This window comes from Nicotiana tabacum, chromosome 14 (assembly GCF_000715075.1).
Source record: "Nicotiana tabacum cultivar K326 chromosome 14, ASM71507v2, whole genome shotgun sequence".
In the NCBI taxonomy this organism is placed as follows: domain Eukaryota; kingdom Viridiplantae; phylum Streptophyta; class Magnoliopsida; order Solanales; family Solanaceae; genus Nicotiana; species Nicotiana tabacum.
In genome coordinates, this window is record NC_134093.1 from 43,137,311 (window position 1) to 43,152,992 (window position 15,682).

Sequence of the window (15,682 nt, forward strand, 5' to 3'; positions counted from 1 at the left end):
GAAATCAACACACTTCTTACCTGTTAAGGCTAGCGACACAGCAGAACAATATGCTCAGTTGTATATCAAGGAAATAGTCAGGTTCCATGGCACTCCGGTTTCTATTATCTCAGATCGAGGGGAACAGTTCATGGCTAATTTTTGGAAGAAATTTCAGCATGGTTTGGGTACCCGGGTGAATCTTAGTACAGCCTTCCATCCATAGACCGACGGGCAGGCAGAGCGGACTATTCAGACGCTCAAGGATATGTTGCGCACTTATGTTCTTGACTTCAAGGGTAGCTGGGATGATCATTTGCCACCCATAGAATTTGCCTACAACAACAGTTACCATGCTAACATTGAGATGGCACTGTTCAAGCCTCTGTTGGGTGGTTCGAGATTGGGAAACGGAGTTGATAGGACCAGACCTCGTGCATCAGGCTATGGAGAAGGTTAAGGTCATTAAGGAACGGTTGAAACTGAGGTGGCTTACAGGTTTGAGCTACTTCCCTAAATGTCCTTAGTGCACCCGGTGTTTCATGTGTCTATGTTGAAGAAGGTAGCTGGAGACCCGACACTCATTGTTCTGGTTGATGAGACTATTGAGGTTAATGAGGAATTGACTTATGAATAAATTACAGTTGCCATTCTTGACAGGCAAGTACGAAAGTTGAGAAATAAAGAAATCACCTTTGTGAAAGTGTTATGGTGAAACCAGATGATTAAAGAGGCCACCTGGGAAGCCGGGGAAGAGATGAAGAAGAAGTACCCCCATTTGTTTGAATAACTATGTATTTAGGTAGTTGTATTATATGAAAAAGTTAAGAGCTTGCCTTCTATGAATTATGTATCACTTGTACAGTTGATGTTAAGGGTGTTCCTTTCTTGTAATATATTGCTTATGATGCATATGCTGTTAGGATTAGTTTCTGGGAATCTCTGTCAGGTGGATAGGCCCATTTATAGGGGAAACTCTGCCGCAACTTCTAGAGATTTGGGGAGTTAGTCAAATTTGAAACTGTTAGTATGTGAATTAAGAGCTGGGTTGCTTTTGACCCTCATTCGAGGACGAATGATCTTAAGCGGGGGAGGATGTAAGGTCCCGAAAAACTTGGTAGATGCATAAAAACTTGCCACCAGGCATATACACCATTCGCAATACCTTAAACACATAGCAATCAAGTGAAATTCTAGGAGTTTCCCTCTTAACAAGGTTAGCCAAGAGCCTTACCTCTTCTCGGGCTAGCTTCAACCTCAAATCGCTTCATTCCTTCTAGCCCTCCAATCACGCAAATCCAAGCCAAACATCATCCAAGGAAGTCAAACAATCCCATAGTAAGAGATCCGAATTCATAGCTTTGATCTTTGACGAATTCCCAAAAATTCAAAAAAGTTAACCCAGGCCCGCGTGCCCGAAATTCGAAACCAATAAAAAAATCTGATGACCCATAACCGAGTCCAAATATATAATTAGTTTCCAAAATTGATTAAAATACACTCTCTTAAAGTGTAGACAAACCCCCTAAATTTTTCTTCAAAATTCCATGTTTTAGGTATAGAATTCCATGGGGAATCAATATATATAATCAAATCCAAGTAAAAATTCCTTCTAGTGAAGTTGTTTTTTAGAATCTCCTCTTCTCGAAGTACCCTTCATGAACGCGGCACAAGCCTCATGTATGTGAAGCAAAAAATGTTGCTGCCCAGGAAATACAATATGTGATTGCGAAAGAGCCTATGCGATCGCAAAGTTCTGCTGCTAACACAATATCAGGAACGCGTCTGACCAACCGAATGCGATGACCAAACATAATCCATGCTCTCCCTCTACGCGAGCGCAACCATAGACACGCAAATGCATAGACTATTCTACTAATAGTACGCAAACACGAGGAATCCCGTGCAAACATGAAGCACATAGCCCTAGCTAGCCAAAATCCTTCTCTGTGAATGCAAGCCTAGCTCCGCGATCGCGAAGAACTGCAAAACACTGGCAACTCAGCTGCTCCAAAACATAGAAATTGTTGGAAACCACCTCGAAACACACCCGAGCTCCCCGGGCCCCTGTCCAATCGCACTAACAAGTCCATATACCTCATTCCAACTATCCAAGGGATCGAAATACCGTATATAACATAAAAACAAGGATCGAAGATCAAACTCAACTTCTGAACCTCTCAAACATTCCAACTTCGCCGAACTCATTTGAATCACGCTTAGATATTCCACATCACAAACAAACTTTGAATACAAGTTCCAATAAAATAAATGAACCTATACAATGTCTAAAAACCACAATAACAATCTGATAACACCAAAGTTAACTTCCGATCAAACCTATGAACTCTACAGTTCTTCAAATTGCCAACTTTTGATAAATAGAGCCAAAACCTTCTAGAACATCCAAATTGTTACACCTCGCATCTAAATGAAGTATGGCAGTGTGTATTTTAGTTCAATGATGAGCTCGAAACACACACCTAAATTATGCTCGCTAATCAAATATAGTATAATTTAATATCGTATCCATATGGATTGGATTTAAACAGTATTCTCATAGTTTCTAGATTGGTTGCTATCCAAGATGATCAACAGTTCAGATTTATAAGATGTCTAACTAATCTAAACCTATTGACTAATGACAATCGAAACAAGGAATAGGAAAAGAAGGTTATCAATGGGAGAAGATAGGGTTTTGATAGGATAGGTACAAGATAATATTTTGTGATCTAACTCTAAATAATTCACTTCTAATGTTCAAGTGAGTCTCTCGAATTCACACATTTATTAGTTCAAATGTTCAACAAAAACTCCTCTCTCGGTTAAGTTTTAACCTCACAAGTTGGACCAATTTAAGCACGTGAAGATATGTAAGAATGCGTAGTTGATTGGTCTTTAGAAAAACCTATTTCGATTATTCTCCTAACTAGGTTAAATCAATGATTCAACTATCCTCTTTAGATTACTCAGAAGAATTTATGAACTCAACTAACAATATAATGCAAAGATATCACAAGTTATGCCTCTCTCGATTACATGAACAAGTGAATATAGATGCAACAATTAAATCATCAAAAAATGCTTCAATACATAAAACTAGAGTTATAATGCACAAGCAATCATCAATACACCAAATCCATCAAACCCTGAAGAGAACTACTCCATAGATATAGAGCAATTCATCACAAATAAAATTAAAGTATAGGAAAACATAAATTCGATCCAAACTCGGGTCTTAAGTGAGGAAGAAATGATGAAATCCTTGTGCTTATGTTCTTCCAACTCCTCCTTAGCCCCCTTAGGTCGAATATGTATCAAAAGTCCAAAAAATAATATTTTCCCATGTATTTATACCAAGTAGGGTCGGGCCCAGACGAAATCACCTTTTCCTAGCCGAAATAGGAAAAAAACTTGATAAAAATTGCATAGGCGCACCGCATGGGACGACGCGCCATGCAGGGCATCAGTGGGGAAATCCAGATAGCTAATTTTTTCACTTTGCAAGAATTTTGTACTAGCGCCCCGCTAAGCATGGCGCGGGGCGGTAGTGAAAGTTTCTCATAATAATTTTGTTTTCTCATTTTTTGACATCTAGACTTGGTCCTCGACCCCCGAACGTAAGTCCGATTTAATTTATTGGGCTTTTACTCAGACTTCAAAGCTCCAACTTATTCAAATTAGCTCCAAATTATCTTAATAGCTCGGAATTACTGCCTGCAAGGCATAAAACACACAATAAGTGCAAACCACAACCAATTAAACCTCAAACACAAATAAAGTGCAATGAATTAAAGTGCAATAAGCGACTAAAATACGTAATTATAACCTACTATCATGCAACCAATCAGTTGACGATGCGTTTTAGGCCAGAAAGTAGTGACACTGTTTTAGCGAACCTGCGCCGAATGTCCCACCGAGCACGACAGCTAAAGCAGGGCGACCCATTTTGCATGTGGAACCGACGGATTTCTCTAAGCTTGTTACATGTATATAAGGGGAGTAAGGCTCAATCTCTTTTATGTTTTTTGGAAGAATACCATTCACCACAATTCACCAACCATACTCACAAATCCCTTAAAGTTCCAAAATAGCTTAGATCGAATCAGAAGACGGTTCTGTCAAGATTTAGCTTAAGAAAACTAAGAACCAAAGACTATAACACATGTCATCCAGTGATGTTGATTATGAAGATTTGATAGAGGCAAAGTTAATTACCCTAGAAGCGTAGTTAGTGCTTCAACAAAGGTATGTCGGGCGACTTTCCTTCTTGGCATGAGTTAGTGTAAGTTTCTCCTTTCTTCTAAAAGATTCATGCATCGTAAGGTCTGGTAGTCCTACACCCTTCTAAATGATATTGTTTTGTTCTAATTCATTCTCACCGACTGTATTTGCTTCAAAGTCTTTGATGTTTGCCGTTGGTATCCTGTGGTCGGAGAGTATGATTTATTTTGAGCTTAAACTTATTATCTCGTGAAATTGCAACTGCATCGCACTTAAATACAAATATATATGTATGTAACTATTTCACTTCACTGAGCCCTGCTATAGACGGCTAGGTACGGCACCTATTGTGAAATCATTGATCAGTTGGGTATGATGAGCAATATTGCTGAGCCCTTTGAGGCTGGGTGCAACATAGAGAAGTTAATGTACCTCCTATTCATCCCCCGTTTAAGCCTCAATATGATCTAGATGTGAGAAGTGCAGTACCGTTGTTAACCCGATTGGTGGCCACTCACGACTAATGCCAGGCCCCTCCCACTTAAGATAAAGCAGTCAGTACGATGGTTCGAGATTTTATAAATTTGGATCCCTTGCTATTCATAGGAACAACTCCAAACGAAGATCCTCAGAACTTTTTAAATCAAATACAGCTGACTCTATGAGTAATGCATGCCACTGACACTGAGTTTGTGGAGCTTGCTTCTTACAGACTGCGAGATATAGTTGTAATTTGGTATGAGGCTTGGGAACAGTCTATGGGACTCTTGCCCCAGCGGTAGGATGGAGGGAATTCTCTGAGGCATTCTTGCAATAGTATATGCCCGTTAAGCTTCGTCGAGATAGACAAGAAATATTCTTGTGGTTAGAGCAAGGTAATATGAGTGTCTGGGAGTACAGCATGAAATTTAACTCTTTGGCTAGGTATGCTCCATCGGTGGTGCATCCATTTGTGGCTGGTTTGGGACTGCATCTGATCAATGAATGTACCGCACCTTCTCTAAACCCGATTATGGACATTGCACGTATTTAGGCCTATGCACAGAACTTAGAGGATCGTAAAAGGCTACATCAAGCTCCTCGAGAACACGACTAGGGCCAATCGAAGAGGGCCCGATCCATGGGAGATACAGGAGAGTTTCGAGGCGGGTTTAGATTCCCATACCCTCGATAGTCACCTAACTTGGTGGATAACATGTCGTCACAGTCCCAAGGCTAGTATCAAGAATGGAATTTCAGAGGGCAGAGATCACAGCATATTGGAAATCCTAACAGGGCGAGAACCCCCATGCCATATTATGGCTGATGTGGGAGGAATCATTCTGGGCAATGCCGCCAGAGTTCATATTTGTGCTATTCCTGTGGGCAGCCCAGTTATATCATGCACTTCTACCTAATAAGAAGTATGGGTAGTGTGATGTTGCCAGCAGGATCAGCAGAAGCTTCTTCATCGATAGCACATCCTCGTGAGCAGGGTGTACAACCGCCGATGGGGAAAGGTAGAGGTAGAGGTGAAATATCCATGACCAACCCAAGTGGGCAATAGTAGAATCTCATCTACATATTGTCAGGACGTCAGAATTTGGAGTCTTCCCCAGACATGGTCACAGTTATACTATCTGTGTTTCTGTTAGTGTGTATAATTTGGTAGATCCAGGTTCTACCCAATTGTATATTACCCTGTTGTATATTACCCTGTGGTAGAGTATCTGAGTTGTTACGATAATTGTTTGAAGTGTCCACGTCGGTGGGCGAGTCTATGATAGTTAGGCAGGTGTATCGGGGTTGTGATATGATGATTCAAGATCACCATACCTTGGCCAACTTGCATCAATTAAAAATGATAAAATTTGATGTTACCATTAGAATGGATTGGCTGGCCTCTTGTTATGCTACCGTAGACTATTAGAAGAAAGTTGTTCGTTTCAACTTCCTGAGAGGACCCGTTATCGAATATAAAGGTGGCATTGCAACGCCAAAAGAAAAGTTTATTTCTTACCTTAAGGCTTAAAAGATGATCACTAAAGGATATTTCTACCATTTGGCATATGTGAAAGATACAGAGGGAAAGCCTCCTACCCTCTAGTGGGTGTCAGTCGTTAACTAATTCCCTGATGTGTTCCATGATGAGCTCCTGAATATTCCACCTAAGAGGGAGGTAGAGTTTGCCATCAATGTGTCACCCGACACGCAGCCAATATCTATTCCTCCGTACAAAATGGCTCCTGCCGAGTTGAAGGAATTGAAATAGCAGTTGAAGGACCTTTTTGATAAGGGATTCATTCGACCTAGTACTTCCCCGTGGGGAGACCCAGTATTGTTTGTTCGAAAGAAAGATGGTTCGTTGAGAATGCGCATTGATTCTCAGCAACTGAATAAGGTGACCATCAAGAACAGGTATCCACTTCCAAGGATCAATGATTTGTTTGATCAATTGCAAGACGCCGAGTATTTTTCAAAGATTGACCTCAGATCTGGTAATCACCATCTAAAGATCAAGGAAGAAGATGTTCCGAAGATAGCCTTTTGGACCAGATACGGCCATTATTAGTTCCTTGTCATGTCCTTTCGCCTAACCAATGCACCAGCGGCCTTTATGGATCTGATGAATCGAATATTCGAGCCATTCTTGGATGTCTTTGTGATCGTATTCATTGACGATATTTTGGTGTACTCTTGACGGGGTCAGAGCTTGCCGAGCATTTGCAGAAGGTCCTACGCACCCTCCGAAATCATAGGTTGTATGCCAAATTTTCCAAATGCGAGTTCTGGTTGGACTGGGTGGCTTTCCTGGGGCATATAGTATCAAGTGAAGGTATTAAAGTTGATAGTCAAAAAGTGGAAGCAGTTAAGAATTGTCCAAGGCCTACAAACCCTACCGAGGTATGCATCTTATTGGGCCTCACCGGCTACTATCGAAGATTTGTGAAAACTTCCTCATCCATAGCTACTCCCTTGATGAAATTGACGCACAAGGCAACTAAGTTCTGATGGACCGACGAGTATGAGAAGAGCTTCTAGGATTTAAAGGACAAGTTAAACCTGGTACCAGTGTTAACTCTTCCTAAGGAACCCGAGGGGTATATCATATACTATGATGCCTCTAGAGTGGGATTGGGCAGTGTCTTAATGCAACACGGGAGGTTTATTGCATATGTTTCAAGGCAACTGAGGAAACATGAGCAAAATGATCTAAAGCTAGCAACTGTTATCTTTGCTATAAAGATGTGGTGTCACTATCTGTATGGACTTCATGTTGACGTATTCACCAATCACAAGAGCTTGCAATAACTATTCAAGTAGAAATAGTTGAATTTGAGGCAAAGGAAGTGGCTCGAATTGTTTAAAGATTATGATGTGGATATTTTATACCACCTGGGAAAGCAAACGTGATGATTGTGTGTTAAGTCGGAAGTGTATGGTCAGCCTGCTGCATGTGGAGGAGCAGAAGCTGGAGATGACAAGAGACTTGTACCGGCTGGAAAACCTAAGTGTACGATTACTTGACACCGGTGACGGAGGACCCGTAGTTTGAAATACTATCGAGCCCTCGCTAGTAGCTGAAGTGAAAGCGTGGCAGTTAGATGATCCTGCCTTGGTGAATATAAGAGGAAACATCCCCTTTCAAAATAAGCAAGTGTTAGAGTTATCTAAGGACGTGATCCTTAGGTGCAAGTGCCGGCTATATGTACATGATGTCGGGGGACTCTGAGAGAAAATCATGGCAGAGATTTACCAATCCCGGTATACCATTCATACAGGGTCAACCAAGATGTATTACGATATTTAACATCTATACTGGTGGAACGACATGAAGAAGGGCATTGCTGGATATGTTGCTCGGTGTCCAAATTGCCAACAAGTTAAGGTTGAACATCAGAAACCGGTAGGATTGCTGGAAACTATGGAAATTCCAACTTAGAAATGGGAAGTGATCAACATGGACTTTGTTATCGGAATGCCACGATCACGCCAAAGATTCGATTCCATGTGGGTCATCGTGGATCGATTACGCTAAGTTGTATATTAAGGAGATAGTTCGACTTCATAGGGTTACGATTTCCATCATATCAGACAGAGGGGGCCAGTTCACAGCCAACTTCTGGAAATCATTCCAAAAAGGATTAGGCACAAGGATCAGCCTTCTATTAATAAATAGACAGTCAGGACGAGTGCACTGTCCAAATGCTCGAGGACGTGTTACGAGCCTTAATTTTAGACTTCAAGGGAAGCTGGGAGGATCATCTACCACTTATGGAATTTGCTTACAACAACTACTACCATGCCAGTGTTCATATAGAACCATATGAGACCCTATATGGATGAAAATGCATATCGCATACCGGCTGGTTCGAAGTGGGTGAAACAAAGTTATTGGGGCCATAGTTGGTGCAACAGGAAATAGAAAAGGTGAAACTAATTTGAAGCCGATTATTGACTGCACAAAAATATTACTCAATAATTGGAGGTGAGATTTGGAGTTCACTGTGGGGGACTCGGTGTTCTTGAGGGTGTCACCTATGAAAGGCGTGATGAGATTTGGGAAAAAGAGGTAAACTCAGCCCCCTGTATATCGGACCATATCAAATCACATAGAAGGTCGGTCGAGTTCCTTATAATCTTGACTTTCCCTCAGAATCGTGACCAGTGCATCCAGTATTTCACGTATCTATGCAACAAAAGTGCCTGAGTGACCCATCCCGTATAACCCCGTTGAAGATATTCAAGTCACAGAAGATCTATCCTACAAGGAAGTCCTGGTGGCTATTCTATATCTTCATGTCTGTAAGCTATGAACTAAAGAAGTGGCTTTAGTTAAAGTACTTTAGAGAAACTAAAGTAAGGAAGAAATGACGTGGAAAGCTGAAGCAAATATGAAATCTGGATACCCTCATTTATTTGCCATTGGGGGAGGCAACAACGAGGCTATGACGATGGGCCTCCGAAGAGGGGGATGATGTTACACACCACATATAAATGAAGTGTGGTAGTGTGAAATTTATTGCGACCAATCAGGTGACAACACGTTTTAGGCTATAAGGTGGTGACATATTTTAGTGAACCTGCGCCAAATGTCCCACCGGGCGTGATAGCCAAAGCGGGGCGACCCATTTTGCATGTGGAATCGACGGAGTTCTCTATGCTTGGTACTTGTATATAAGTGTAGAAGGCTCGATTTCTTTTTCTGGGAAGAATACCGCTCACCACAATTTACCAAAATTTTCTCACAACTCACTTAAGGTTCCAAAATAGCTTAGATCGAATCAGAAGACGGTTCTGTCAAGATTTAGGTTAAGGAAACTAAGAACCAAAGACTGCAACATCTGTCATCCGGTGATGTTGATTCTGAAGAGTTGATAGAGGCAAAGTTAATCACCAAAGAAGCGTAGTTAGCGCTTCAACAAAGGTATTCAGGGCTTCTTGGCATGAGTTAGTGTAAGTTTCTCCTTCCTTCTAAATGATTCCTGCACTGTAAGGTTTGGTATTTATATGCCCTTCTAAATGATGTTGTTCTATTCTTATTCATTCTCACCGGTTGCATTTGCTTCATAGTCTTTGATGCTCCTCGTTGGTATCCTGTGGTCGGAGAGTATGATTCATTCTGAACTTAAACTTGTTATCTTATGAAATTGCTTTTGCATTGAACTTAAATACAAATATATCTATATGTAACTATTTCACTTCACCGAGCCACGCTATAGACGGCCAGGTACGACACCTATTATGCAAGCACTGATCCATTAGGTATGATGAGAAATATTATTGAGCCCTTTGAGGCCGGGAGCGACCAAGCCCTTGTGAGGCCGGGTATGATGACATGTGAAGTAAGGTTACCGAGACCTTGTGAGGATGGTTACGACCTAGTCCTATATGAGGCCATGTACGGAGTGATGTGTGATTGATGGTAGGCTATAATATCGTGTTTAGTCGCTTATTACACTTCAATTTACTACACTTTAATTGAGTTTGAGCTTTAATCGCTAGCATTTTGCACAAATTGTGTGTTTTATGCCTTGTAGGAGTGATTCCGATATATGTAGATGTTATGGAATGAATTGGAGTGATTTGGAGCATTGAAGTCTGAGTAAAAGTTCAAGGTAAAAAGCCGGGATCGCGTTTCAGGGGTCGAAAACCACGTATAGATATCAAAAAGTCAAGAAAAATACGGACTCTGAGAAAACAACACACCCGCGGCGCGTGGTGTACCGCGCCTCTACATTATCCGGTTGCCTGATAGATTTTAACTCTCTGAACATTTCCACAATCGCCCTGCGTGGCGCGTCGCCCCATGCGGCGCGCCTGTGCAATGTTTACGGAGTTATTATCCCAATTCGCGCAGGAAAAGGTGTTTTCGTCTGGGTTCGACCCTACTTAGTATAAATACATGTAAAAACGTTATTTTAAGGACTTTTGACACATCTTAGACCGGAGGAAGCCAAAGAGGAGGTGGAGAAGCAAAGGATCAAGGAATTTATCATTCAATCCTCACTCAAGACAAGAGATTGGATCATTTTATGTTTTCCTTTAACTTAAACATTGTTATGATGAATTACTTCATATCCATGAAGTAGTTCTCTTTAGGGTTTGATGGATTTGGTGTCTTGATACTTGTTTGTGGATAATTAACTCTTGGTTTTATGTATTGAATCGTTTTGGATGTTTTAATTGTTGCATCTATATTCACTTGTTCTTGTAATCAGGAGAGGCATAACTTGTGATATTGTTGCATTATATTTTGTTGGTTGAAGTCATCAATTCTTCTTAGTAATCGGAAGAGGTTAGTTGAATTGTTGATTAAACTTAGTTAGGAGGATAATCGAGAGAGGTTCTCCTAAAGACCAATCCACTACAAATTCTTGCATATCTTCACGTGCTTAAAATTGGTTCATCTTCTGAGGTTGAGACTTAATCGAGAGAGGAGTTTCTAATAATCAATTGAACTAATAACCAAGTGAATTTGAGAGACTCACTTAAACATTAGAAGTGAATTAACTAGAGTTAAATCCCATACATTTATCTTGTGCCTATCCAACCAATCATTATTGTCTCCCATTGATATCTTCTTTGCTTACTTTTGTTTCGATTGTCATTCATCAATTAGCTTTAGATTTTTAGTTAATTTTAGATTTTAATCACACAATTCTCAACTGTTGATCATCTTGGATAGCATTTTAGCTATAAACTACGATAATACCGTTTAACTTCACTCCATGTTGATACGATATTATATTATACTATATTCGACTAGCGAGCATATTTAAGTGTGTTTTGCACTAGTAAAATTTTGGCATCGTTGCCGGGGATTGGTAATAAATAGTGTTTGAAATAGTTTGTAGTGCTAATTCAAGAATTTTTCTTTTTATTTTATTTTATTTTTCCGTTTTTATGTTTAGTGTTCTTTGACTACGCGCAGACTACAGGTTAGATTGGTGCATGACTCGATCTTCTGGTAAGGAATTGCAACCATACGAACGAGAAATCGAGAAACAACTGCGACAGTTTGGGAAGGAAAGAAATCTCGCCGATAAATTATAGAAGGTTGGGCAATCCTCAACCAAGTAAGTTATGGCGGGAGATGATGATAATGTTGATTTGGCTGCACGAGAGGAAGCCCAGCAAAGAGAAAAAGTTGCATGAGATGCTGAGGAGACCGCTCTTCGAAATGCACAACATGTCTATGAAGAGGAGAGGGCTCAGAGAACTGCTCAGAATCTACCTTTGGGTGCAGACCAATTCAGAAATATAGCTCCCGGTGCTGGGATACCACTGGGTGATTATGCTTGACCGGTTTACAACCAAGGTTTATCAAGTATGAGACCACCTCCAGTTGCAACTAATAATTTTGAGCTAAAGCAAGGGTTGCTCCAAACTCTTCAAAACAATTGTGTTTTCAGAGGAAAGATGAATGAAGATCCAAACAATCATCTGATGGACTTCGAGGAGATTATGAACACCTTTCAATACAATGGTGTGTCACAAGATGCAGTTTACTTAAGGGCATTCCCTTTCACAGTGAAAGACGATGCAAAGCCCTTTCCCTTTCAAGATGACTAGAAAATTTCTTGACAAATATTTCTCATCAGTTAAGACGGGCAAGTTTAGAAGAGAAATCCATAACTTCTGTTAGAATGAGACTAAAACTGTGTTTGAAGCTTGGGAGAGGTTTAAGGAGATAGTGCAAAAGTGTCAACATAGCGGAATTGAACTCTGGATGCAACTCCCGCTTAGAGTAGGTGAATTAAACTCTGGATGCAACTGTGTTTGAAGCTTGACACCCGCCGCTCGCAGAATATTGAGCAATGCAGCTGGAGACCCGTTGATGGAAAAGTCTTCAGAGGAGATAGTCACTATTCTTTATGAGTTGTCTAAAGATGCAAATCAGTTGCCCTCTAAAATTGCTGAATGAAGAAGATCAACTAGTGTTCACCAGGTTGATGCTAACATATTTGTGTAGGTACAGCTTGATGCCATGGCGAAAGAAATAAGGAAGCTGACCTTAGCTTCGATACATAATGAGCCTCATGCAGCATGTGATATATGTGGAAGAGGAAACCCTACTCCTGAGTGTCAAGCCTCAACTGAGGAAGTAAATGTTGTGGGTTACTATAACTTCAATGCAATGGGTTAGAAGCACCCCGGTTATTTATGGAGTTCACCTGGGGGTACAGCAAATGCATGGAAATAAAATAACTCCAGATTTAAAGGACAACGAGCTCCGGGCTTCCAAAATCAGCAAAGGCAACAGTTTCAACCTCAACAATCCAATCAGCCTGGGCTAGAAGATCTGATGAAGTCCTTTATTGTCAAGACATATGAGAGGTTAGATGCTCATAGTGCACCTATCAAAGAACTTGGGACAGGATTGCGTAACTTAGAGAGACAAGTGGGACAAATTGCAACTATATTATCTGAGAGAATTTCAGGTACTCTACCAGCTGATACTGAACAGAATCCCAAAGAAACGGTAAATGTTGTGACCTTGAGAAGCGGACACGTGTTGAAAGATCCCACTCCAATGCAAAAAGAAGTGATACTTGAAAAAGAAAGTGGGAAGGAGCTAAAAATTTAAGATGGTAAGAAGAAGAAAGGTAAGAAAGGAGGAGAGAAAAAGAAGAAGGAAGAGAATTCAAGAAGGGATGAATCTGAAGAGAGCAAGCACATGCATGCTTTACATTTTCCCCAAAAGTTTTATAGAGAGAAGTTGGACAAGCAATTTGAGAGATTTCTCGATATGTTGAAACAAGTTAATGTAAATTTTCCATTCACTGAAGTTCTCTCCTAAATGCCAGCTTATGCTAAGTTCTTGCATGAAATCCTGATAAAGAAGAGAAAGATAGAAGAGACCTCAGTGGTCAAGCTCACAGAGCATTACATCGCGATCTTGCAAAACAAACTCCCACAAAAGTGTGGAGATCCATGGAGTTTTACTATACCTTGCTTGTTTGGCACTCTTATTTTTGATAAGTCTTTGTATGATTCTGGTGCCTCAATTAATTTAATGCCTTTGTCTATTTATAGGAAACTGGAGAATGAGCTTGGCGAGATAAGGTCTGCACCAATATCTTTGCAGCTGGAAGACCAAACAACTATAATTTTCGAGGAGATAGTGGAAGATGTATTAGTTCGGGTACATAAGTTCGTCTTTCCTGTTGATTTCATTGTGGTGAAGATGGAGGAGAACAAAGAGGTCCCCCTTATCTTAGGAAGACCATTCTTAGCAACGGGTATAGCTATATTGGATATACATGATAGAAAACTCATGCTTAGAGTAGGTGAAGAGACTGTGATGTTCGAGATGAATGTAGAGACAGGGGTGATAAAGGAGAAGCCAGCTGCAAGTGTAGAGTAGAGAGTGAAAAGCTCGAAAGAGAAGGTCCCAATGATTAAGAAAGACAAGTGTAGAATATACCCCAAGAAGGCTGAGAAGAAGCTGTCTGCATGGATGTGTGCACTAGCTCGGGCGCGTGGAATAGAGCACGACTTCGAATTAGACCCCGACTGAAAATTCAAGGAAGTTTCCTTTGCCTTATGCTTTTTAATTGTGTGTCATGGGGACATGCCACAACTTAAAGTGTGGGGTGGGGAGAAATTGTATGTTGTATGTATCTGTGTTAGTAATTTAGTTTTGTTCTTTTAGTAGTTAGAGATAAGAAAAATGAAATAAATCATAAACATTTAAAATTTGCGATTTTTCCTGAAGATGGATATCATTCGACGGGTTTCTTGAGGGATTGAAGTCGAAAGGAAAAGACAAAAAGATTTTCGTTTGTAGTTAGTGTAATAATTCCCCCTTGGTTTTTCTTTGTGTCGCGTTTCTTTTTCAAGGGTTTTGTTTAAACCGGGTGTAGTTAGTTTTTGTTTTGTATAATAGTAAGAAACCGTGTGCTGTGTTTTGAATTGAAAGCAATATCTCTTGACACTATTATACCTTGAGAATAACGAGTTCTTTAGTGTGACGCTTAGGCTCAGTTTGTGACTCTTGCATAAGCACTTTAAATTGTATAATTTTAACTTTGCTTAACTGCTTTGACTAGAGTGTCTTGATAGTCCAATCATGAGTGAGTTATGTGCCATGTGTGTAAGGTTTTTTATATTTTGTGCATTGCATTTTATGTCTAGAACTTTCCCCGTGTGTTTACAACGCGAAATGGTAGTTTTGTTCAGTCTTGGAAGTGACATAGGCGTTTCTTTGTTGAGCCAGTTATATGCTATTACCCACCTAACTGTTATGTATCTTAGTTAACCCCTTTGAGCCCGTAATCCCGTCTCTTTGGAAACCACATTACATGCCTTACCCATTTGTTTGAATTAATCATCTATTTGAACCTTGTACCTCTCATGAGCACTGAAATTTGTTATGAACTTTGTATAAGTTGAAGTATGGGGTGATTGGTTTAGATTTTGAGTGGAAATAATAAAATAAGGAGAAAGGTGAATTGTTTTGAAAAAAAGTAAGAGCCACTTGAATTGAAAGAGAAAGAAAAAAATAATTGTATTATTGTGCAAACTATTCCATGATAGTGGTAAATCTTGATGTAATTGTGCTTAAAGAAATTGGGAGTTAATGTATAATGATATTAAGGTGGAGTATGGTTTGACATAAGTGTGGGGTTTTGAATGTTAAATTGTATGTATTAAAGTGCTTAAGGAGGTGTAGTCACTCTTATATCTAAATATATCCTACCCGTCCCGCAGCCTACATTACAACCAATTAAAGTTCTATTTGATCCTTGACTGAATGAGCTCGATTAGTTGAGTAGTAAAGTACGGGCAATGCTATGGTTCATCTTTTGTGGAATATGAATGTTATTTCTAAGAGTGAGTGAATTCTTTCTATATTGATTTCCTGACTGTGGTTAAATTTGATGGTGTGTGGAACTGCTCTCTATTGTTGTGAGAGCACTTGGTTCATGAAGGAAAGGTAATATCGTTGACCTCTGTGTTAGAGTAAGTGAGCGGGTTATAAATAATGCCTGGT

The 15,682-nt window shown here is 40.1% G+C and overlaps 1 protein-coding gene across 1 annotated transcript; it reads left to right on the forward strand.

Moving 5' to 3' along the window:
- Positions 1-13,702: 13,702 nt before the first annotated feature.
- On the forward strand, positions 13,703-14,053 carry LOC142168916 (uncharacterized). The gene has a single exon (XM_075230091.1). It carries the CDS (start codon positions 13,703-13,705, stop codon positions 14,051-14,053), a length of 351 nt encoding a protein of 116 aa, XP_075086192.1.
- The last annotated feature ends 1,629 nt before the right edge of the window (positions 14,054-15,682 follow it).

What these genes read in the sequence shown, in the direction of transcription:
- LOC142168916 (XM_075230091.1), top strand. Translation starts at nt 13,703, where the DNA reads ATGCCTTTGTCTATTTATAGGAAACTGGAGAATGAGCTTGGCGAGATA.